This window comes from Bombus huntii, chromosome 13 (genome assembly GCF_024542735.1).
Source record: "Bombus huntii isolate Logan2020A chromosome 13, iyBomHunt1.1, whole genome shotgun sequence".
NCBI classification, from domain to species: Eukaryota; Metazoa; Arthropoda; class Insecta; order Hymenoptera; family Apidae; genus Bombus; species Bombus huntii.
The window spans coordinates 5,154,037-5,177,824 of record NC_066250.1 but is presented as its reverse complement, the minus strand read 5'-3'; the positions used below and the strand labels follow the sequence as shown (position 1 = coordinate 5,177,824).

Genomic DNA, 23,788 nt, shown 5'->3' with positions numbered 1-23,788 from the left:
AACTTCTATTTTCTACGAGCATAAAGATCAAGTCGTAAAGTTTCTGAAACTTCTCAAAATAACAATATCCCGTGTCTTAGCTGCAACAACTTAACGGTTAAAACCGAGAGATTAAGAAGAGTTCAATCTGATATCGCGTTTCATGGTCTTTTATTAGTTGAACGAAGCGCGAGGCGAGGCGAAGGAATTGAAGACTCGAATTTCACATATCTTGGAGCTGTTGACGCTACAGATCGCCACCCAAGAAAAACAATTCCTGGAGCTCACGCAGACTGTCAAGGATCTGGTGAGGGAGAAATCGCAATTGCAGAATGCCCTGGCCGAGCAACAGGGAGAAACCGATGCTCTGAAGAGCGAATCTCAAAGAACAAGGGAACTACTCGAGGCGAAGAGATTGGAACGGTGCAAAGATGACGCGAGAAAGGTTCATCAGGCTTGTCAAACCGTGGACATTGAGATCACTTCGTAAGGAAACACTATAAACGGGTCGAAAACTGTAGGATGGATTTTATTTTACGGCATAAATAAGAAAATTCCAGTAAAGTTTCATTTTTTCCTCTCGGCGAAGAAAAATACTGGTTTCTATAAAGTATGTTTATGTAGGAGATTGTAGGAAGAAAATGAACTTTACTCTCAAGTAGTGTGGTGAAAGATAAATCACAGACATAATACTCGTATATTTTCTTCAACGAGATTTTCATTTTTTTCACCAGAGTCTTGCACTTCTCGCTAGCCGCAGTAGGACTGATTTATCAGTCAAACTTTTTTTACAATATAATGTTTTATTTATTAAGTAAAAGATTGCAACCTATAAAGAGAATTATTCTACCTTTCAAATGTTATAATTAGCACTCTATTTTGAATATTTTCTATATTTTCGAATATTATGTGTATTCTATATACTTCGATCGCTGTTAAATGCTTAAATATCTACTGATTTGTCAATGATTTAACTCGCATCACACCAGTTCAGACGAGTTTCACACGTTCACTTTTATTTCATTTAAAAGGATTAGCTGTAGTTTCGAATTTTACCGCAATATTATTTCGACAGCGGCATCCAGAAGGAATCGGATAAGGAGATCATCTCGTGTCCTCCGCAAAATATACGTATCAAGGGTAAAAACGACCTGGACGAACCTACCACAGAGGGAACGTTATTGAGAGAGCTATTCTTCAGGAAACCGAGCGTCGATGAAAGCGAAAACCTAGATATCATTCCGGTTCTGTCGGACACTGACTTGCAAGCCAAACCTACCAACTCTATTCTCTTCCCTTAATTTGTTATTGAAATACGCTCTCGTTTTAGTTAAAAACTTTTAATAAAAGTCCGAACCATTCACGATTTATTTTCTTAATAGAATCACAAAATCTTATTCGTGGTAAAAATACCACGCATAGATATTCTCCCGAAACAAATCATCACATTTTATCCAAAAATCTCCACCGGTTCCTGAGAAATTCGCTTTCAAACATTTTTCGAGAAAGCGTCGTACTGGCCGATGGTAAAAAGGAAATTTCTATATCGACAACACAGATGGTATATACCATTGACTAAGAAAATTTATTAAGGACACGATAGACGTGACATTAAATGGAACTTCGCGTTTTAGATTGCGAAATACCGACCTGTCAAAAAATCAGTGTTTCTTGCGCTCTCTGTGAATATAGGAATTATCACAGTTATCACTGATAGTCTTACCGACGAGATACAGAATAAGCGTGACATTTGTGATGGCCGACTACTGATGTTTTGCTGTTTTACCGATACAATTACTGAGAATTTTTGTATCTATCGCTGCTCCATATTCGAAACCCAAGGTACGCGAGTGCGCGCCTTGTTCTCACTTTTGATACCAACAGCCATCAAAGGGAAAGTTGCACTTCCGCGTACGCCAAACTCCCTTCAACTTATGCGTTACTATCTCCACTGCATTATCAATTTTTAGCGTTACCATCGTATTGTATTAGTAAAAGATTATATAAGATTTGTAATAGTTGTATCTATCGCACTATCTACGTCCGATAACATATAATTAATAACCGATTTGAGAGCACAAAGATGAAAATAGACGCACACTTTTAACTTCGTTTCATTTTTCTATTTTATTGCTGCAATGGTATGTTAAATTGAATCGAATGATCGAACATTTAATTGAAATGTACCTGCTATATCTTCCATATGTTGCATTTCTTCTTAGGACTCATAGGGCTGCCCAGAGGACAGGAAAATGTAGCTGCGAAATCCTCGTTGTTCGAAAGAGCCCCTATGGATCTTAATCGTCCAATACTATGTATGTCTAATTTGGCATCTGTGACTAACGTTTGGGAATCTCTGGTTTCACACCATAACTTAAAGAAAAAGAAGAAAAATCAAATGAAAAACAAACTAAAACATAAAATACATCGAAGAAATGTTTTATTTTTTATTAAAATGCGTACATTAGCAGACGATAGGAAGAAAATTTGATCATTGTTGAACATTTCCAAGCCAGGCAGTGTTGATTCTGGTTTGCCGTTTATTATTTCTCTTCGTTTGTACGCTTTAAACGCAGTTTTTAATCCCATGGTATCTGGCATATTTTCGTCGAAAGTCTGATTGCCATAATTCTGTTCGATAATTGACATATCAGTAATACTTATGTTTGATTATAAAATTCTTGATAAATACTTATCGCAATGATACCGTCGTGAATGAGATAAATCATTACCTTGATTTTTGGACCAGAAGATGTCCCATCTAAAGTATAGTTGTCGTACTGATCAACGAAACACTGAGCACTTTTATAGTATTGCTTCGTCATTTCATCTGGCCAGTTTATTTCCTCGCCACGTTCATTGAAAAGACGCCCTGAAAATATCTGTAAGTCAATAAAACAGTCATAAAAATGATATAAATTTTGATGAAATAGAGCTACTTACTTAGCTCGTCAAATGGATGATGCAATTCGTGTGCTAATAAAAACCCAGTCAACGCGTAATTAATCGTACTGAAGGAAAAGATATCGTAATTAAAGATTCAGTGACCGAATGAGAATTTAAAGGGAAATTTTTTTACGTACTTTGGTTGATTTCTGCTGAAAAATGGTTCCTGTAAATTCGCCAAGGGTACAGCTGTACAATTAGAAAAATCAAACCTTAGTGGCTTGATACATTACGAGTGTTTAATATATACATATAGCAAAATAAATGGCACTTACTAATTGAATTTGATTGGCTCAAATAAATTGCATTGAGAGTCAAAGGATCGATAATCCATCTATACATAAAAAGACAAATAAATGCTAAGCATTAAATTATAACAATACATAATTAATGCAAATTATAAGTTCAGATTAAATTAATTTTAAATACGAATATTTACGGTTCCGCTACATCTTTATACTTCAAAAGACGCAATTCCTTGAATTTATAATATCTCTGAACCTCCAATGCATTTTCAAAATACTTCGGTCCCATTGTAAGCTGTAAATTAAAGTTAAACCATGAAACTTTCTATTCTCAAGATTATTATAAATAAAAGATCGACAAACATTTGCAGAATAATTTTCCATGATAGTCGCGTTATTATACCAATCCGGGTAACCAATATTTTTTTTTATAAACTTAATTCTTCTTAAAGCCAAATCTTTTATCTTCTTGTTCGCCCAATTCGATTCTTTAATTTGTATCTTCATTTCCTCTTCTATGTCATCCAACGCATTCAATGCCTGATTTATCAGAAAACAAAAGTCTTATCTGTATAATTTAATCTGTCGATCTAACTTATATAATTCTTAATTTGCGCCCTTATTCTATCCATGTAAATGGTACGAGAATTTTACCGTTTCTATCATGTCGTCGGAGAAATATCTTCTTACGTATTCCACGTGCGCTACGACTTTCGTTAATTCCATCTTCTTGATGCACCAGTCCGACCTACGAATAATTCGAAAATAATCGCGCCACCAGCAACCAGGTAATTCGAACGGCTAATTTAAATTAAATCACCGCCACGTGCAGCTACATACGTGCACGTCATAATCTTAATTGCGCCATATTCGTATTTTACTCGAGTCGCTGTTCTACTTTCCACAGATGCTTCAAATTTAACGTGAGATATTTTCTGATTACTTAGTGCTTTCTAGATTCTATGTCATTGGACTACGAACGCTTATGCAACTTCGTACAATCGAAGAAACAAGTTTTTAAAATTCATACAAGAAATCGGGTATTTGTAAATTTGTAAATTACAAAATTTCTATGAAAAATTCCAAATTTAGAAGTTTTTCAGTTATGAAATTCCTATAAAAAACATAGAAAAATTATAATTAAAGAACGTAGAAAGAAGTTTGCTTCACTCGCTGAATATTATAAAGAGCACTGCACCGTGTTTATTTTATACATCAGCGTACATTATGTACGTTCTGCGCATTCTTGCACTTTTAATCTTTCTACGCTACGTATACTTTAGTAAATTGTTAATTAATAAATTTAATACGATAAATAAATTTCGAATGAAACTACTCTCAAATTTTAGTGTATTACGTGCATTAAAATTTCTTCTTCTCTATAAAACAAAATCATCCGAGTAGATGTATATCTATTATCAATAATTAACAAAAATTAGTTTCTCCTATAAGCTAAAAAAGATTTGCTTTTGAAAGCATTAAATTTCACACAAATTCATAAACATTCGCAGTCTATTCAGCATAAGTCAATTGTAATTCATTTCGATCAATACTCAAACTCTACATTAACTTCTATGTTGATTCTATTTTATAAAAGTTCTATAATCTGTTATACGAACCTGTTTTCTTGCACGTTTGAATCATTTCCAGTCATTTTCTCATCCAATTCCCTCATTTCGTCGGTAGTCTCTGTGATCATCGATGAAACGAAGCTCCAATGAAGGTAATTCACTGTTTGACAAATAATAAGTGCATGGAACAAGTATTGTGCACAATTATATTCGTCTTAAATCATTATGATTTTACCTATGGTTCTGCTTGGAGTTTCATCGAGTAAGGGGATTAATTTCTCGTAGTAATCAGGTGAGGTTACTTTTAACATCGTGTCTTCAGAGATATCGATACCCGATTCATTAAAAATCCTCATTATCTTATCTATCCAATTTACCTGTAAGAAATACTTTTGTCAATTAACGATTCACTGAAAACCATTAAAAATAAAATATTTACCATGGATTTCTGTGTACGTGGCTTTAAATTATCGTACCATTTTTGGAAGCCTGCCACAGTCATATTTACATAATCATTTACCATACTACTTATCTGTAAATTATTGTTATAATTTTAGTCGGTGACAGAGTCCATAGTAAAGCAACTGTTTTTTAAAATAATGAAACCTTCAACAATTTCCATTCAAAATTAAATATATCTTCAATTTCCTCTTCTAACTGGCTGCTTGTTGTATTAAATCCTCCAGCCTCAGCTGTTTTCGAAATTATCTTCACAATGTACTTCCAATAACTAAAATCTCTTTTATCAGTGATTGTAAGTGTCACGTTGTCAGCTTCGAAAAATTCTTCGAGCATCCACGAATACGCTGGCATGTCAGGAACGTCTAACTAGAAATGTTTGAAGGAATTTGCAAAATTGTTACGTACGAACAGAATCGATTACTCACAACCACAGTCTCCTCTTTGGTATCACCATACGCCGTGACTCGGACATCATGCAACAAATTAGATCCTCTTAAATGAGCATAATAATCGTCGATATTCTGCCATTTCTGTTCACTGTCGTTCCACTTGTTTTTTCCTATTATTATCGGCCATCCACCGATTTCATTCAATATGAAGAGTATCGGTTCCATACCTCGCTTATTCATATCCTCTACGAGCAATGGAAAATTATCGAACCGATACAATTTTCATGGATAATCTCTTTATAATGAAATTTAACAACATTTCCAATCGTTAAAGTATAATATCCTACAAAACCAGGGCAAAGTACCAGAACGGTCAAAATTAGCGATGTCTACTTTTTTATAGAACTTTTATGGATAATTATTATAACTTTCATGAAATCTTAACTTTTTCTAGATGTTTTATAACTTTACAAAATTTACAACAATTTCTACTTTGGATAGAAATTTTATAGCGTACAAGTCTTATGATTTCCCATTTTTTCCATAGAAATTTCATAAATTTACAAAACGTTAACATTTATGTATTTTGTATTTTTTATGCGTTTCTTCAATTAGCTTTCATTTCAATTTCTCTGGTATTTTATATTTAAGTCACCAGTATTAATTTCGAATTAATTATTGTCTATCGTGTAGTGGCCAATCGTTTATAAATTAGTAATTTAATTAGATCACTACCTGTGTTCATACAAGTTTTGTACCATTGTTTCGCAACCTTTACCGGTGAGGTTTCGTCGCCTCGCAGCTTCATCTTCATCATTTCTGCAAAATTCTGTTCGTCATCCCCAAAGGGAATTTACGAAACGGGTGAAACTTACCCTCGATTCTTCTTTTGTTCTCGTTGTCAGAAATGGCTCGCAATTGCCAGGAATTCTCTCCAAGTGGAAGCGAATGTATCGTTGGCCAGTTGCCGCATGCATATTCATAGAAGTCCACGCAGGGATCCGCGGATGCGTTCATGTTCGTTAGTATCCTCGTAGCTGTTTTATACGATCGTCAAAGAAAACGTTCCCTTATTATTTTCTCCCAGCTGTTTTCCATTTTGAATAAAACTTTACCGAATCTTTTACACTCCTCAGTTAAACACACGGAACGCCCATCGTTTGTTACATCGGTCGCTCTTGCATCGATGAAAATTATCAAAGAGGATCTGTATAACAACTGAGAATGATTTTGTCTGATTCTACATAATTGTCGTAATAGTGTAATTGAAATGAAATAATTTGAATAAAAAGGAAAATAAATTGAATTGTCACGTACAGGCAAATTTCAAGCAACATCGTCTGCGAAATAATACCGTTAATGTTCACGACAATACTAATTATCGAATCTGAATTTCCAGCGTTTATTACAGAGCCAAATAGCCGATAATAATTTTATATCACGGAGGCGTTATACGATATCTCTATTAATTGGTCACTCGAATGATTTTTGCATCGACATTTCCCCGTACATTTGTCGCCGTGCAATTCGTTGCACACTCGCCAGACAGAATTTCGAAAATAATTTCTTCTCATTGTATTATCAGAAAATCAAATCATACAACGTATTTCATTTCTATCTATCGGTTGCCTCTAAAAAGATATTTCAGAAAGGTTTAGCGCCTCTGTCAGCTTTTAAACGAAACATCGATTGTTAATATCGCGAATTGCTGATTAGGAGTAATAGTATCAGTATTTCCTGGCCAGTGACTCGAACATTTCTGCATATATCGCGACTGTAATGTTTCATTAGACTCTGTTTGCTTTAGTAATGTTCCACTGTCGTCGAAAATAATAAAGACATATTGTCCAATTACGAGAGGGAACATTCGTTATATTATTCGATCGATGTGTCGCCGCTAATAATTATCGCTCATCAGTATGTTCGACGGTGAAATATGGCATGGTAACCGTCGAACAATTCATTCGTTAAATCAACAAAAATTCTCACGTCGACGAGCAAGAACCTCTGATAAAGCTCGAGTGGAAATTTTCTCTCGTTTTCTCACGATGCAACAACGCGGTTGATAAACAGCTTTCTTTTTTGAGAAAATAACGAAAAAAGAGAGAGGGAGAGGGAGAGGGAGAGAGAGAGGGAGGGAGAGAGAGAGAGAGAGAGAGAGAGAGAGAAAGCGGACAAGCTGATAGGAAGCAAAGAACGGAATATCAAGTTGACGTCAGCCGAACGATTTAGCCAACGGTTTTTCAAACTGTTGCATTTATTTACATCAGTGATTGCAAAGAAATAATATACATACGAAGCATCGTTGTAAACGTTCTGGTATTTTTTTCGTTTCTCGTCTCGTGTTTCCTCGCCTCTCTTTTTTAAAACGTATTTATGTTTCCTACGTTTTTACGCCACATTCGAACACCATGGGACTTCTCCTCGACCTCGTTTATTTTAATATTGCATCATCGAAAAAGGGCGCAATCTTAAGCTAATTAAATCGCTGGACAAATAGTACACATTTCTGTACTACAGTCGCTTAGTATACGTTTTCTTCGTTCATCTCGCTGTTTCTTATTTTATTTCGATCTTCGCATTGCTCTACAGAGTTCGAAGGGTCTACCTCCGAACGCTGATATAACGACGATAACTCGCTAGTAGATAGAGTATGCATTCGTACATAGTAAGGCGTTATTGGACGATCGTTGATACAATCTTCTGACGATTTACGAGCACGTAGCTTGTCGCTTTACGTGTCTGGATATAAGATTTTGGAAACTTGATAAAAGAAAAATGATGTAAAAATAAGTAGAATAATTACGTCGTTGAAATGGGAGGGAAAAGCAAAGAGTGCATGGAATTAAAATAAACAGATGCAGAGTCGATTGAAATATAATTAATATTCAGAGGAAAAGGAAAAAGTGTTCGGTAAATAGTTGTGCTATAAAATTACGATAAAAGACTGAAAGGACAGGGAATTACAAAAAAAAAAAAAAAAAAAAATGTAAAATCAAATGAAACATTGATTCGTCTAGTTTTTATTATATCACCATATGGAGGAAACGAGACGAATATATGTTATAATTTAATATTAACGCAAATATTCAGAAAGAAACTTATTCATTGGAAAATCATATAAACGTTTAAACATATTAAGGATAGAATTAAAGGTGCAAAGAATTACACAAAGAGCGCGATCGATCGAAATATTAATGAAAATATCCAGAAGGAAAGGAAGAGGCATTTAATAAAAGATTTGATTAAAGCTAAAGCTGCAGTGAATTATTAAAAATCACGACTGAGATATCAAAGAAATTGGAAAAAAGGAAGGAACCAATTATTCGATAAAACATTTTTTTTAAATCAACCAGCTTATAAAAAGTGTTCCCTTCTTCGAAGAAAACACGATTCAGATGTGTATGCACGATCGTGGAACATTAACAGAGCGTGGAAGGCGGTCTCTTCCGACGTGTCCCGCGCCAAATCGAAATCGTGAGCAATCGAACGCGACACGGAAGCGCAAAATTTCGATCACCTGCTATTCGAGAACAACGATGCGAACTAGCTGGCGCAAGCTGATCGACCTGGCCGCCTTTTTCTTTATCACCGATTCATTTAAATACCTTAGGGAAGGAAGATTATTTGCTATAGAAACGCCATAGTATTTACAACAGGACGACGTTAACGCGTCGTTCCGATTCACGAATTCAATGGAACATCAGTGGAAACTACGATACCATTTTTTTTTTTACTTCTTTTTTCTTTTTTGATGAAGAGAAATCGACGATCTATTTTCATCGTCGATGGCCTAACTCTATGTTATCTTTAATCGATATTATTTTTTTTTTTGTTTTTTTTTAAGACGATCTCAGAACGATTTTGTGAGCAGCAACGAAAAAAATGAACGTTTATACATATGTACGCGATAGTTGTTGCGTATACGTTATTCGTGACGCCAATATTTCGAACGATTCGAGCAATCAGGAGAAATTAATCGATTTTAATTACCTTTCCTCTCGACGTGCCTCGGTAAATATACGATAGTTCTAATTTACATAATATATCGATCACATAATAGATCGTTGACGTATCGTCTAATTAAATCACCAGCAATTTCTGTGGATCTAGGAATTACAGTAAATCGAATGAAATTTTCCTGTTTCATCGTACGTTAATCGTAAAGCATAAGTTACTAGACAATTCTATTCAAACGACGTTCCCTTCATTGAAATCTTGAAATAATCGACCGGAACTATCGTAAAGGCGTCAACTGGGTCACTGGTAATCCACCAATCCGAGATTTCAATCGCTCTCTCGTATCTCCGCTTTTGATCCGCCCCATTCTGTTCGAAAGTATTTTGGCGGTCCTTCCAGTCGTTAATTAAATGTTAGTAGATAAAGTATCTTTATTTTATTGTTAGATATATCCGAGGAATACAGAGCTATTTCAAAGACGGGATTCTTCGCGTAAGATGCAGCGTTATATTAGAAACAGTCGTTTCGATGGAAACAGCCGTCGAATCGGCCACGCAAAATGTCTTTTAATTTCTAAAAATCGCGTCGTTGCACGGGAAACTCTTCCGGGCAACGTCGACTACGTGTAAATTTTGAACACATTCGCTGCTATGTATTTAAATATTACTTGTCCATTTCTGGATTTGCAAATTTTTCTTCATCGAAAGCGTCTTTATCTTGAGTAACAATTATTTCTTTATTCCACGCTTTCTTCTAGTCTTTTTAGGTCATTCTATAACACGCGAAAGCTCAACAATTGCGCCAGTAGAGCCTCCTACTGTGAAATAATCAGAGCAACGTACCGTGTGCGTCGACGAGATCGCTAATCCTTAGATAATTAAATCGGCACACAATATACGTCAATAGCAGCGAAAGTGTTAGCCTCGATCAGCATCCAAATGGCCGATAAACTCGTCGTTCGAACGAAATCTTTCAGGGGACAAATTTCTACGGTATCTCTAAGGTTTGCCTAAGTACGATACGGCATTTGAACGTAGCATTTGAACTATTCCAAAGGAGAGGAAGGAATTAATAATAACTGTTTTATGTACAAGATGATCGTTCGTCATTCATCCATGCATCTGTTCAATTTCACTCACTGCTCATTCTCTTGTCGCGTTCCATTTTTCATCGAATTTAAATCCACTGTCAGCGAATTATCCTGGAACCACCGCAAAGTATCCTCTTGAAGGCTTGCCTGAACTCTGGTGAAAATACCGTGTATATCACAGGGTTCAGGGTGCTGTTGAAGTAGCCCAGCCACAGGAAGACGCTCGCTATTAGCTCCGGTGGCTCGCAGGCCTCGCACGTGGCACGAAGCAACGCGACCAAGAAGAAAGGCAACCAACACGCGACGAACGCCCCGGTGATTATCGCAAGCGTTTTCGCAGCTTTCCTCTCGCGTTTCGACTCGATCGTCTCGCGTGTTTTCTTGCTCGAGGAGGTCGAATGGCTGCTAGAAGGATTCGTGACGGTAGTCGTCGTGGTAGTCGTTGTCGTTGACACTGTTGACGGTGTGACGGTGGTCGACTGCGTCGCGTTCGCGCCGTTGTACGACGACGACTTCTCCGGCGAGATCGACGAATGGTCCGGCGTGGATCTTGTTATGGTGAACGCTGTTGACTCCTCCCTCGGTCTGAAATGTACGTCAGTTTTAATCAAGCTGCGATTAAAATTATTTTTGATTTCCTTAGGTGGATAGAGATATTTTATACTGTCATACAAAAGTACAGGGATGTTTCGTTGTGTTTCATAGAACGTAAATTTCATTAGAAAATTAGCAATACGCCTGTGTTAATCGAATGAGAATTAATATCGATTCTGCAGTATTGGCTCGACAGAAATATTCTATGTTTGCCTAAAAGTATGTGGACATTTGGTTATTTGCGATAGACATTTGTAAATCATGTGGATTATTTGAATTTGGTAGGATTTCATCCTCTATTGGAGCTGTCGCAAAGTATAAAATATAGTTAAATAATGATGCTAAATATTAACGCGCAATAAAAGGATTGGTATTTGCAAGTGTCAAACGTTATGGAGCAATTTTGTTGTTTTTAAAGAGTTGTCGATTCATTTGGTTGTCAAACTATACTTACATAAAATGCATAAGATTCGTTCAAATTGATAGACTATAATCCTGGCAGTAATATTTAAAAAACCAATGATGCTTCGATAAATTATATATTTAATTTTAATAGAAATATCGATAAGTCTTTCAATGAATTTGTATTTCGTGCGATGTATGGACACATTTCGAGATTAGTCGTTTGGTTTCTGAAAAATCCCACCCCATTCACTTTGTTCCATTACTAAAATTAGACAATATCCAGAAAATGGAATTTATCAGTTTGATATCTTAGTAGTTCAATGAATTTATCGATTCTCCAAGAAGATAGTAAATGTTTCCCTGGAATCCTAAGTTTTCCATTAATTCGTACGTTTTGCTATCACGTTCAAGTATTTTTTATGCAAATAGACCAAAGCGTCCACACATTTATGAGCAACAGCGTACGTTTAACAAGATTTCTGCTAGAAATGCCACGTAATGCAACGTAACGTTAACAAGCTGTTACGTATAAGTATTCTCAGCGATTCAGCAACGTAATTAGTCTGTGGCGCGCAAGAAACCGGCCTCGTGAAAATCACGAATGGGGAAGGATAGTTAAGGCACGCCGCTAACGAGCCTCGCAACCGTGTATCTATTCAGATTCGTGGGGGAGAAGCGGAACCTTCTTGTGACGAGTCTAAGGATGCCTCTTCTTTCACGAGGTGGTTGCACGATAGTTCCTGGTCTCTTTCTGATTCGCTTTCGTGCCGCCTGAAATATCCTCCAGTACAGGAATAGAATAACGAGCAGCGGCAGGTAGAAAGTGGTGCACGTGGCAAAAATCTGCAAATATATTTAAGAAAATTTCACACAATCGAATAGTAAGTATTTCTTATATATATAGGAAAAGTCATACGTTCCTAAAAAAAAAAAAAAAGAAGAAATGATATCGTTATGCAATAACGGGCGAGTAATATCGTTACGTAACGAGTTTCAATTGAATGAATTTCAATTTCACAGGAAGATTACTCCGGTTAACAAACACTGGTGTTTGTCACAGTGAATATTTGCATTGGTCTTCGTGTATTTTTTTTTCGCTGAATTCCAATCTGTGATCAGATTTTTTTCAATCACGCAGAGTTTTTATTATTTATGGAAGAGTAATTTTAGAATTCAATATGTTGCCAACCAATTCTATATCGAAACTTTCTTTTCATTTGATCCTTGTATATAATATGTGTTTCTGTCGCCTTGCTCGATATTTCCTCGATATTTCCAACATATTTTCAAAAATATTTCGCTCCCTACAAAATAAACTTTTCATTTGTTTTCTAAATAAACATCGTATCTATCATATTCTTCGACTATCTGGCAAATAGTCCTTCTTCCAGCATTTCATATTATACTCCTGTTTACCTAGCAAATGATATAAACGTCAGAAAATCAACAAAGATACACTTGTCGTATGTTTCGTGTGTGATTTTTATTTCTGTATTCAGCACAAAGACAATTGAACCTTATACGCGACGAAAAAAAATTAATTTGTAGACCGCTGTCACCAGATTCGATTTATAACGGATTAATAAAGGTGTAGAGATGTAATTTCGAAATAACTCGAGGAAGATTCTGATTTATCAAGGGGCAGGTACCTGGTATGCAGGGTCCTGCGACACGAGACACGTCCCATCCGCTATACGGTCCAAATAATCAGGATCCTTCCAGCCAAGTTGAGGCGCCAACGAGATTCCTAAGGACACCAACCAGACGGCGACGATCAACATACCGATCCGTCGTGGATTCCTTGCCTGAAAGTAAAGAAATTCTTTCACCGGCTATCACACTCGAGAATTGACGAGTCCTCGTAACTCGAGGATTCCCTTTTCTCTTCAAAATATTTTTATAATGACCCGTTCGAAATTAATATTCAGATCGAGGCCAAAGAAGGCTGCATATCGATGATATTTGCAGGATTAAAATAGTAAAACCGTTTTCAAAGTGGCCTGAAACGTTTTCACCTCATTGGTTCGAGATAATCAGCTTAGTCGATTGCAACAGTATCACGCGATCATAAATCTCGGATTCCATAGCAGCAACTATCTCCAACATGCGATGGGATATCGTGGGATTCAGATTCGATTAGCTATTGACTGTTAGGGATAGGACGGTGGATTGATTACTAGATACGAGTAGGAAATTTCGATATACTTGTCGATTCTCAAACAGAATTTCCATGTAGAAATTTAACCCTCGGATAATAACGCGTGGATAACCTACGTAAGGTTGTTTTATCGCGCGCTATACCGACGATTATCATCTTATGGCACGGATAAACTAATTAAAATTCAAACTGTACGTTACCAAAACGATTGAAATTAAGATAAATTATACACAGATTAATTAAAAAAGATTCTGCGGCACGTTAAAAAATGCAAAAAATATATTCAATCTAATAGACAATGTAAGGAAAAATTCGTTGGTTGGTTTTGATTAAATATAAAAAATTCTTAATTGTTTGAAAATTGCGGTTCCACATCTAACTGGACGTTAGTCGGGTATAACGACTCAAATTTCCAATTTCTCCGGAAATTTTACTATAAAAGAAATCACGAGTTATTTCACGATACGGCGCATGAAACAATGCAATGTTTTCGTGTAAAAACAGACTGAACATTCTATGAGCGTACATGCAATAATCCTACTAATTACATCCTCCGTTTTAATGATCTCTGGTCGTACAAAGGGAAGCAGGACACCGAGCTCGATTATCGAGTCGCATTCTACGATCAATATACACGAGCGTTTCCACGTCCCAGCATATCCTAATCTCCTTCTCGATACTGTCATCCCTCCGGGGTCCACGCGATCGTGACGTAAGTTCGTCATTCGTTACCGTTCTAGTCTCACGAACTACCTGCAGACCGCGACAGTGTTAATTAACCTGTATATAATTGAGATCGGTGACTGCCCAATATCTGTCGACCGCGATAGCCACCAGATGCAATATCGAGGCAGTGCAGCAGAGGACGTCGCTGCTGGTCCACATGTCGCAAAGCCCAGGTCCCAACGACCATCCCGCGTTTATCTGCAATAAACAGAATTATCTGTTAAAGGGGTATACGTCGATGTGTCGTCGTGATGTCGTTCGATCGATCACCACGTGAATGAGAATCTTAAGGGTTGGCCTGAACAAGTTCATTGTCACGTGTCATCGATATCGTACCATACGTATTATGTCTTATTCAAGCTGTGTTGTTTGAAGGATAAGTAGATTCATTATCATATGTAGACTGTACGCGTTTATGGAGATTCGTGTTCTTACGATATACATAATAGGAAACGAATGGATAACAATTTGTCTCACCCTCTAGATTAGAGTTTCTTAAATTTTTTACAATCGCTATGCAAAATGTCAACTATCTACCGTTAAAGGATTCAGGAAAATTTATCGAGTTATTAATCGACACCAGCGACAAGTATAAAACACCAGCTTTTGAAGAAATCGTTTATATGGATTTTAATTCAGAAGTAGCACAGAATTCCCAGCAGTTTTTAAAATGGTCTTAAACACGCTTCTAACTTTTTATAGACATCTATTGCCTATACACATCGAGATTGAATTAGTGTGAACGAGAAATTTGTATAAATTAATCTTATTTCGAAACAAACAGGCAAAAATTAATGAAATGTACGTATAAATACGTACAGTAAACTCGAAATATCGATTAACTATGAAAAATATCGTAGATGCTGTGACATGTGAAATATTTAGTTTGGATTTAATTCTTTATACAAGAATAAACAAGCACATTTGTCTCGTCAATATAAATAAATAAAAATAAATATTAAATATTAATATATAAAAATTTAATTTTATCCTAATCAGCAGCAATAAGTGATCGAATTATAAATGTAACAATGAATTATTTAAAATCCAACTTCTATCGCTTATTATCCATTAATGTTTTATTTGTATTTATTTTATGTACGGTTTTATGTACATAACCGATAAATTAGAGTTGCGTAAAATTTTCAGGGCCGAAACAGGGGTCACGAATGGAAAAGTTTCAAGAAGCGCAGCTGTAGAAGTTATGAATGGAGAAGGTGCTAGCGACATGAAATACTCACTTTGTTCTTTAATTAATTGTTAGGAAGACTGAGAACAGTTAGCGTATTGCAAATTCATAGGTACATTTATCAGAGCGACTGAAGAAATGGAACTGAAATGAAAATCTGTTATATTAAAGTGTTATTTTTTTAATGACAGAAGGAAGAAAATTTTCAAACAATTTATTCAATTACTCGCACAATAACGATATGTAACGTTCTCGTCCCAGTCATAAAATATTTTCTAATATTAATATTCGGCAAACGATAAAAATGTACATGGAAGTTAAAGGATATGCTAACAAGTATATCTTCTTCACTTCAGGATTATTAAAACGTAGATTCTTTACCATTTTCCATGTGGTTGTTCAAAGTCTGCGACCGTAGATAAAATTTCTATTTGTTTCCTAGGTAGATGCGCGAGGAATTGATTTTTCGCTTTTATTACCGAGACGGAATCTCTTCTCTTTCGCTACGTCCCACCTAGCTAATCATCTGCTAGCTGCCTCCGTGTGCATTAGCCTGTTTCTCGAATAATATTCAAAACGAACGTAAAGTCATTAACGGAATGTCATTCCAGTTTTGCCGGAGCATCATTTCGTTGCATTTGACGGAGGAGTCTAATTACAACGTCTCTTATAGGAGAAAATATGTCTAACAAAAACAGAGAAGGATCTCGACGGCTTGAAATTGTAATATCAGTTTGCTGCGACGCGAAACTACAGTAATAACAGGCGACATAATGAAAATTACTGCAGTGGTGGACCCTCGGCTGCAGAAATTCTCAGCAACTACCGGGAAAACTCCGCGTAGAAGCAGCTATCGTAGTCTTCAATGGTACTTCATGGACATGAAAATTCTGCCGCTTTTATCGGTGACAAGCGCGAACTACGTTGAACGCTCATTTCCAATTTGCCACACGCGCAAACACTGAAACTGTCGATACTAAATAACACGCGTCTCGTTACAAACTTGAAAACTTTCCCTCAATTTCGTTATACCCGCTATTCGCCTTCCGCGTTGTATAAAAGTGCAAAAAATTGCACGCGTGTCCGTTTTTCTTCGTATCCCATTCGGCGAGAAAAAGAAAATAAAGAACAGCGGGGGGAAAAAATACGGGGAAGAGCACCATTGCAAAAATACCAGCTTTAATGGTACATGTACGTTCCATGAACGTGGTTTCTAACCCAATACGCTAAATAAAACATTCAGACAGTTATATGTGTATATTCGCGAGATTGGCGCAACGTGTTTATCTTGAATGTTTAAAAGCAATCATTAACACATAACCAACAGAGAGGCCGACATAAAATACGACCTACAGTGGTGTAGTCACGGCGCTTTCGATAAAAACGGCCCACGCGATTCATGCGTTTATTGTTGCTGATACCGTAAATGTGAAACAATGAGATTAAATGCATTTCAGTTATCGTGCGGTTTGATAAATCTAGTGCGAGCAACCTGGTAACCGGAAACGATTTACATTCTTCAGATTCTTTACATTAGTTCTAGAGGGTGGTCGGTAACTGACGGTACAAGCGGAAAGGGGGTGATTCCACGCGAAAAAAGAAGTCGAAAATATGGAATAAAAATTTTTCGTTCGAGGCTTTGTTTTTGAGAAAATCGACTTTGAATTTTCGCTCGGTACGCGTGCGGTACGTTATAACAGATCTCTCTGTAGATCGTTGTCTCGATGGAAAAATTAAAAAAAAAAATTAAAAAAAGAATTTAAAAAAAAATTTTTTTATTCTATATTTTCGACTTCTTTTTTCACGTACAATCACGCCCTTTCCGCTTGTACCACCAGTTACCAACCACCCTGTATATTTCTACACTTCCACATTTCTATCCTATTTCATATTTCCTATTCCTACATTTCTATTCAAAAATTTGTTTACTTACTATACCTTTCCTGATCCCCATTCTTCGGATATTTTTACTGATACTCCAAATTCATGCAAAACTTCTAAATATTAGTACTCTAACTCATTTATACGCTTGCCGAACAACTAGAACCATTTTTATTATCCACGCACAGGTCAAATGATCACAGTAAATTGATACAAATCCTCATAGTCACGGAAAGACCAACTTTGACTATAAAAATTGTCCACAGAAAGTCAACATTTTGTTACTAAAATCTACTCAGTAGATGGAGAAACGCATGCCTTTTAATCCCGTTTTTGTTTCATCCCGATATCTCAAACGGTTTTCGAGATATAAGCGTTCATAGTGTCCTTATGTCCCTTAAGATAATGCAAGGACGTCGGACGACCTTGCTATCGCCCTATATTGTTCCCAGGAACAGTAGAAGAAACCGTCCAGTTAGCGTCTATCGCTGACCAGCCCGTCTGACGCGAGCTTATGATAAGACAGTGACGAGTCGCGAGAGAAAAGCGCGAGCAGGCGACAAGGACAGAGACAATAAACGGCTGAAAATTACCATCGTCTTTACACGGTGATATCTCCGGAACCGGAAGTTGTATCGTGATAAATGAGAAAGGATTTTAAAGGTGAAGCTTCCACGCTTCTGTTAATCGTTCACTCATTGATCAGAAGTTACTATCTTCAAAGTTACAGCGGTTCAAAGTTTTGCTAATTTCAATTCGGCTCAATCGACTTTCTGCATGAATTTTATGATAAATATGTTAATTTCTGTGGAAAGTTTGCTTACGACAAGTTTGTTAGCAGTGGAACGAAGATTCTAAATTGGTTTGGAATTTACTACATGTACTCTGCATAAAGTGAGTTGATTAATTTTGTTTATTGTTTATTCACGTTGATTGATGTAGCAGTTTTATGAGTTATATTTACTTGTTGATTCAGGAATGAGACGACAGTAACTCTGTACGTGTACTGAAAGTCTGGCGAGTTGCAAAAATTTACTCATAATGTTGCTGTTGTTAGTAGCGATCGCTCATTTCTCTGATGTTTCGTGTAAGCTCGTAACATGTGCTCGGAGAATTGCTTCTTCCTACTAGAAGACACGTATGCTTGAATGTATAGTTCTCGAAGTTATGAGTTTTGCCGACGCAGAGAACAAAGAATAGGAGGTAAATAAAAGGAAAAGCAGCGTACTTTATGAAGGACCCTTTGCGTTAGAAAAGAGCGAGGATCCTTTCTTTGCCTTCCCTTGTGTATCTCTCTTATACCTCGCATAAACGAGAACGAATAAAAATTTGTCGTCTCAACCTTCCTCCATTCTAGCTTTTTCCCCTCGTGAAACTTTCCATATTAAAAGAATCACGCAGTTAATTAAATGTTAATGAAAGTACGCGCGTTAACTCGTACGTAGGAGGAAGCTTATCTTAATAGGAAGAAGAAAGGAGTACATTTTTTCGTGCTATATTTTTGAAACAATTTTTCTAATCTTCTCCTAGCAGGAAATGTACATATCAAAACCTACGTGTAGAAAGTTAATTGAACGAAACTATCGTACTCCATGTCGATCAAAATTCTCTCGTATCGATGCAGTTTTGTTGTTCTTCGAGCGCGAATGTATCGAAAATTGATTCGATAAATATGCGTGGCTCGTTAATTACAAATATCGGATGACCCTCGTCCATGGTCTTTATATTCAGCGTCGTTCATTATCATGATGTTTAATAAACTATTAATAATTTATCACTATTTATTAATAATTTTCTAAAGTAATAAAAATGGCGATTGTGTCCGATATGAAAGCAAACCGGAGTGCGAGTCTTCTATTCAAAGGCGTTCGTGCACAGAAATCCTAAATCACGAGAAGGTGGAAAGAAAAACAAAGCTGATGCGAGTGGTAAAATAGGAGCGACGATTGATTTAATACGTTGTCCCATTTTTCGAATCCCTGAAGAGCGTTCGGTGTCGCTTACCGAGCGTGTTTCTAAATAAAGCTTCTTCCGCTTCTGTCAAAGTTGCAGAAGACAGCTTCCTTGGTTTGATAAAGTCGACATTTTTTTCATCCTCCTTTGTTCCTCTATTCGAGTATTTACGTAACGAAACGAGGCCACCGCTCTCTAATTTCCATTCAATTTGTTTCCGCCTTAAACCGCCGCGGAACATGTTTACAATTGTTGTTCGATTACGCAACCTGCTTATCGATCGATAAAAGCCTCTTAACTATTTGGTCTTGTGTGATTAACCGAATGAACTTAAAAATAAATTGCAGTGAGACATGGCTGTTTTATCGAGAAGGATACTCGAGGCCAGATAAGTAATGTGCTTTGTTATCTGTCAAATTTGGTTACCAACAATTTTCATGCGATCTATGTTTAAACTCGATATCGATAACGCGATACATAGAGTGAAATATATCATCTACTTATATCGACAATCATCGACGATCGTTGTTCTCTGCGATATTCAAATCATTTCCTCGTTTCCGATATTTTCTCTTGCTATATCTAAAGTACACGATGTTTTCTTACTCTTTCGTTAGTGTATTAAAAACTAACAGCGTCTTATAATACACAACAACACGAAGTTAATCTACACGAAGTTGTTTTTGTGGTTTTGACACATCAAAGTTTAGATAGTTGAAACAACCTTGCCTTACCGTATATGTACACGTTAAAAAAGAACGCAGAAAGGCGACGAATTCAATCGTCGACAAGTAAAATTTGTCAAGTATGTGGAAAGGTAAAAGTCTGGAGGAGTCGTATCGTACCGCATCGATGGAAGATATTTTCTCTGGAAACAGAATTTAATTTTCAGGATGTGCATGTTTTCTTTCTTTCTTCTTTTTTTTTTTTCTTCTCGTCCGTGATCCATTACACGGAGAAGCAAGACGATCGGCACACCCGTGAACGTAATCGCAACGTTGTTCGCCGATGTGTTGAACAACAACTATCTGAATATCACGAGACTGGGCATCGGTAGATGGGTTGGAAAGCGTTTGTTCGCATACAATAGAAACTCTGGCTCGGCTGCCACAACGCACCGGTCTCGTAAATCATCTGCTCGTGTCAGTGCGCAACATATTCGTAAGGAGATTAGGATCGATACATCGGTATCAGTATTCCAGCAGACCGCCCATGCCTCTGATATTTTCGAAATTTTTTCTGCTTCGAGAGATCGCGACTATGTACGTTTCTCTAATTATCAACTGTCACGTGGATTTCGGGGTCTCTCGATATTTGCCATAGGTCGATGCCTGAATGTGTTACACGATATACTGTATGATGCTGTAAATTCTAAAGCAGAAACGGTTTGGTCAGTGGGTATGAATACGATATTGATTTTTGGCCTACTCTGATTGCTTTTTAATAATTAACCAGTTTTGGTGCAACTTTTCAGACATTCCAAATGAAGATTAATGCGTCGTGTGATTAAATTTCTGGTAGTATTAATAATTCACCGTAATAAATTTTTACCTTTGTGGATAATTATAACGATTACAAATTATATTGCGAGAAGTGATCGTTTATATATTATAATCGTATTAAATATGGAGTACTTTGACTCTCTGAGTGTGTGGCACGAAAGAGACTCGCGCAAATCGTCAAATAGAGTATTATAAATTTGATATCTTAAATGTTATTATATGTAAGATAATTATTGATAATTTTTTACTATAAAAAGTTGAAGGGATTTATTTCTTATGTTCGATACTGAAATACAAGGAATTTTGAGGATAAGAAGCTTTGTATATAATTATTTTTTAAATTGTTCATTCTGAATTTCTTGATATATTATTGTACTGTTAAAGGGTTAACTAAGTGCAGTGGCGGTTAGAAACTTTTTGCTGAAAGTGGAATTTTATTACGTCGTTGAGATAAAAAATTTTTGAAGGTAAACATCTGTGGCGCAACTATTACTTTTAGGAATTTTGAGAATATTTTGGCTGGAAGAATTTTATTAATGTATAAGTTACAATAAAATAGTACTGTGCTCTGTAGGCATTTCTCTCTACTTACACATTTATATTCTATATATATTTATACATATTTTCCTGTATGTTCTATGTATCTTTACATTATGTATTCTGTATGTCTTATTTATGCGTCTACGTGAAGCTTAGAGGCGCACAAATTTGTAGAAAGCAAATAGTCTGAGAAAATATAACAACAAAATACATAATGAAATAAAAAAGTTGGAAATAATCGGCTTAGTAGTTTGTGAATGAAATATTTTGATTATTAAATTTGCGCAAGATGTAACTGAATTCTCAATAAATTACACGAGATCAGACCGAATTTGATTGAAAGCAGCGTTGGCAGGTATTTGTTCGATCTTTCTAAATCGGTCGACGCCGCAGTAACTCGAAGACAAATCGATTCCAATCGAGATCCAGCGAAATTAATGCCCCCAATTCCGAGCAACAAGTGCCAAAACTGTCATAACGCCTGGTTCGAAATGCAGTGCTCAAAATACGAGTTGCAGATGGAACATTTAATGAGCGAAGTGTCAAACTTCCTTGACGTCAATCCTTATATTATATATCACCTGGTAAACTCACTAGTATATATCACTTGGAAAACTTCCTATTGTTAGTCGAACCAATTCGAGGAATATTGTCTTACAGTGAAACGATTGTCAGTCGAATGCTTATCGTTAATAGATAAACGGAGTCGAACGAGTGCGATTCAGTATTCATCGACGTCGCTTGTTTATAAATTTTTCAACTTCATTATACAGATATTTGCATAGTATATGTACCTATTGAATATTTCAAAGAATAGATGACTCACATATTTTCACGCATAATCCTTCAGATAAATTTTAAAAAGTCACGTTCGTAGTCGTCATTTTTTAAATCTATGTTTCAATGTATTAAATCGATTACTATTCCTAAATATATTGCACCTGACAATCGAGTTATAACTTAGGTTTCTACGATCACGAAATTGAAATTTAACAGAGAGCAACGAGTTTTATTTATGTCGATTTTAGTTCTTGCGAAATACATTTGTAGTTGGTTTAATCTACTTTTAATAAGGATAAAAACTATAGATAATTCTCAATTAAAGAAATTATTACGCCCAAGAGACTGTCAATTTCTCTTTCTCAATTAACAAGTTAAAGACTTCCAGTTCGCTTGTAATGTTTCTCAATAAAGGAACTATTAGATCCAGGAGATTGGCAACTTCTCATCCTCGATTAACAAGCTAAAGACTTTCAACTCCTTTGTAATGTTCATCACTGTCCATGAAACCCAAGAGTATGTTGTAAAGGAAACCGTATATCCTGAACCCTAATCAATTACGAGAACAATAAATCACAAAACCTGTATTAAATTCGTCTCTACGGCCCTTTGTACGGCCCCTAAACAAGCTCAGCCGAATAATTAATATGGAACCCTGAAGGGACGGAACCTAAATGTAGACGAGGAAAACGACATCGAAATAAGGCCTTAAGTATTACGTGAAATGACTCAGGCGAACTCAATTTCCACTTACATTCGGGGACCTCGGTTATCTCGGATAAACGAAATCAGGCCAGGCTCGTTGAATCGAGAACTGCCGGTTAAATGAGGCAGGGTATAGAACTGAAAGTTACCAAGGGAGATGACCAGGGTGGGAAATTAATGACACTTCACAAAGGATACAATTCATGTGAGAACATTTTTCCACGTCCCTGAAGAACCACTCGACGGAATATCGTCCTTTGCTTCGCTCCTTGAAAAATTCAGCTACACACCTTGCAAAAAATCTCCATCCTTTGTCGAGAGTCTTCACTTTCTATTTTTACTAACCAGCATCCCCTTTCCCTAGCTGTCGGCCGTAAAGACGTTGTTACAGACTGTCTGACAGAGAGTCATTAAATTTCCAAAAAATACGAGTATTATTTAGAAAATTGTTTTGAAAGGTGGAATCTTTGGAATAAAACATTTTAAAGTTTATGATACGCACGAGAATATTTTAGTCTTCTGAACTGGTTTTAAGAGTTGAATATTTATTTGGTTTGGACGCATGCATTTCATAGTCAAGGAAACTGCCGAATATTTAGCTGATGTTGACAATTACGCGGGCATTTTCAACTATTTAGACTTCCTGGATTTTTCTACTTTGAGCAACTCTTAAACTTTGTACTTTCAATTGTTGGATTTTTAATATGAAGATC

The 23,788-nt window shown here is 36.3% G+C and overlaps 2 protein-coding genes across 10 annotated transcripts in view; both read right to left on the bottom strand.

Moving 5' to 3' along the window:
- Positions 1 to 1,504: 1,504 nt before the first annotated feature.
- On the bottom strand, positions 1,505 to 7,684 carry LOC126872256 (neprilysin-1-like). Its single transcript, XM_050631968.1, has 13 exons — positions 5,348 to 7,684; positions 5,181 to 5,273; positions 4,977 to 5,118; positions 4,790 to 4,901; positions 3,825 to 3,918; positions 3,534 to 3,710; positions 3,365 to 3,465; positions 3,201 to 3,259; positions 3,063 to 3,114; positions 2,923 to 2,990; positions 2,712 to 2,851; positions 2,443 to 2,610; positions 1,505 to 2,352 (listed from the first exon to the last, which is right to left on the bottom strand). The coding sequence occupies exons 1-13, from the start codon at positions 5,552 to 5,554 to the stop codon at positions 2,170 to 2,172; spliced, it is 1,596 nt and encodes a 531-aa protein (XP_050487925.1). The 5' UTR covers positions 5,555 to 7,684; the 3' UTR covers positions 1,505 to 2,169.
- Positions 7,685 to 7,831: 147 nt separating this feature from the next.
- Positions 7,832 to 23,788, bottom strand: part of LOC126872262 (5-hydroxytryptamine receptor-like) — a 158,351-nt gene continuing 142,394 nt past the window's right edge. For 8 of the 9 annotated variants that reach the window (XM_050631976.1, XM_050631977.1, XM_050631981.1 and 5 more), the window contains 4 exons: positions 14,580 to 14,723; positions 13,291 to 13,446; positions 12,324 to 12,484; positions 7,832 to 11,227 (listed from right to left, as the gene is read on the bottom strand). In XM_050631976.1, the coding sequence (XP_050487933.1) occupies positions 10,741 to 11,227; positions 12,324 to 12,484; positions 13,291 to 13,446; positions 14,580 to 14,723 (948 nt within the window). In that variant the 3' untranslated portion in view covers positions 7,832 to 10,740. The remainder of the gene's footprint in view (positions 11,228 to 12,323; positions 12,485 to 13,290; positions 13,447 to 14,579; positions 14,724 to 23,788) is intronic. The other variant, XM_050631985.1, reaches the window with a different exon arrangement.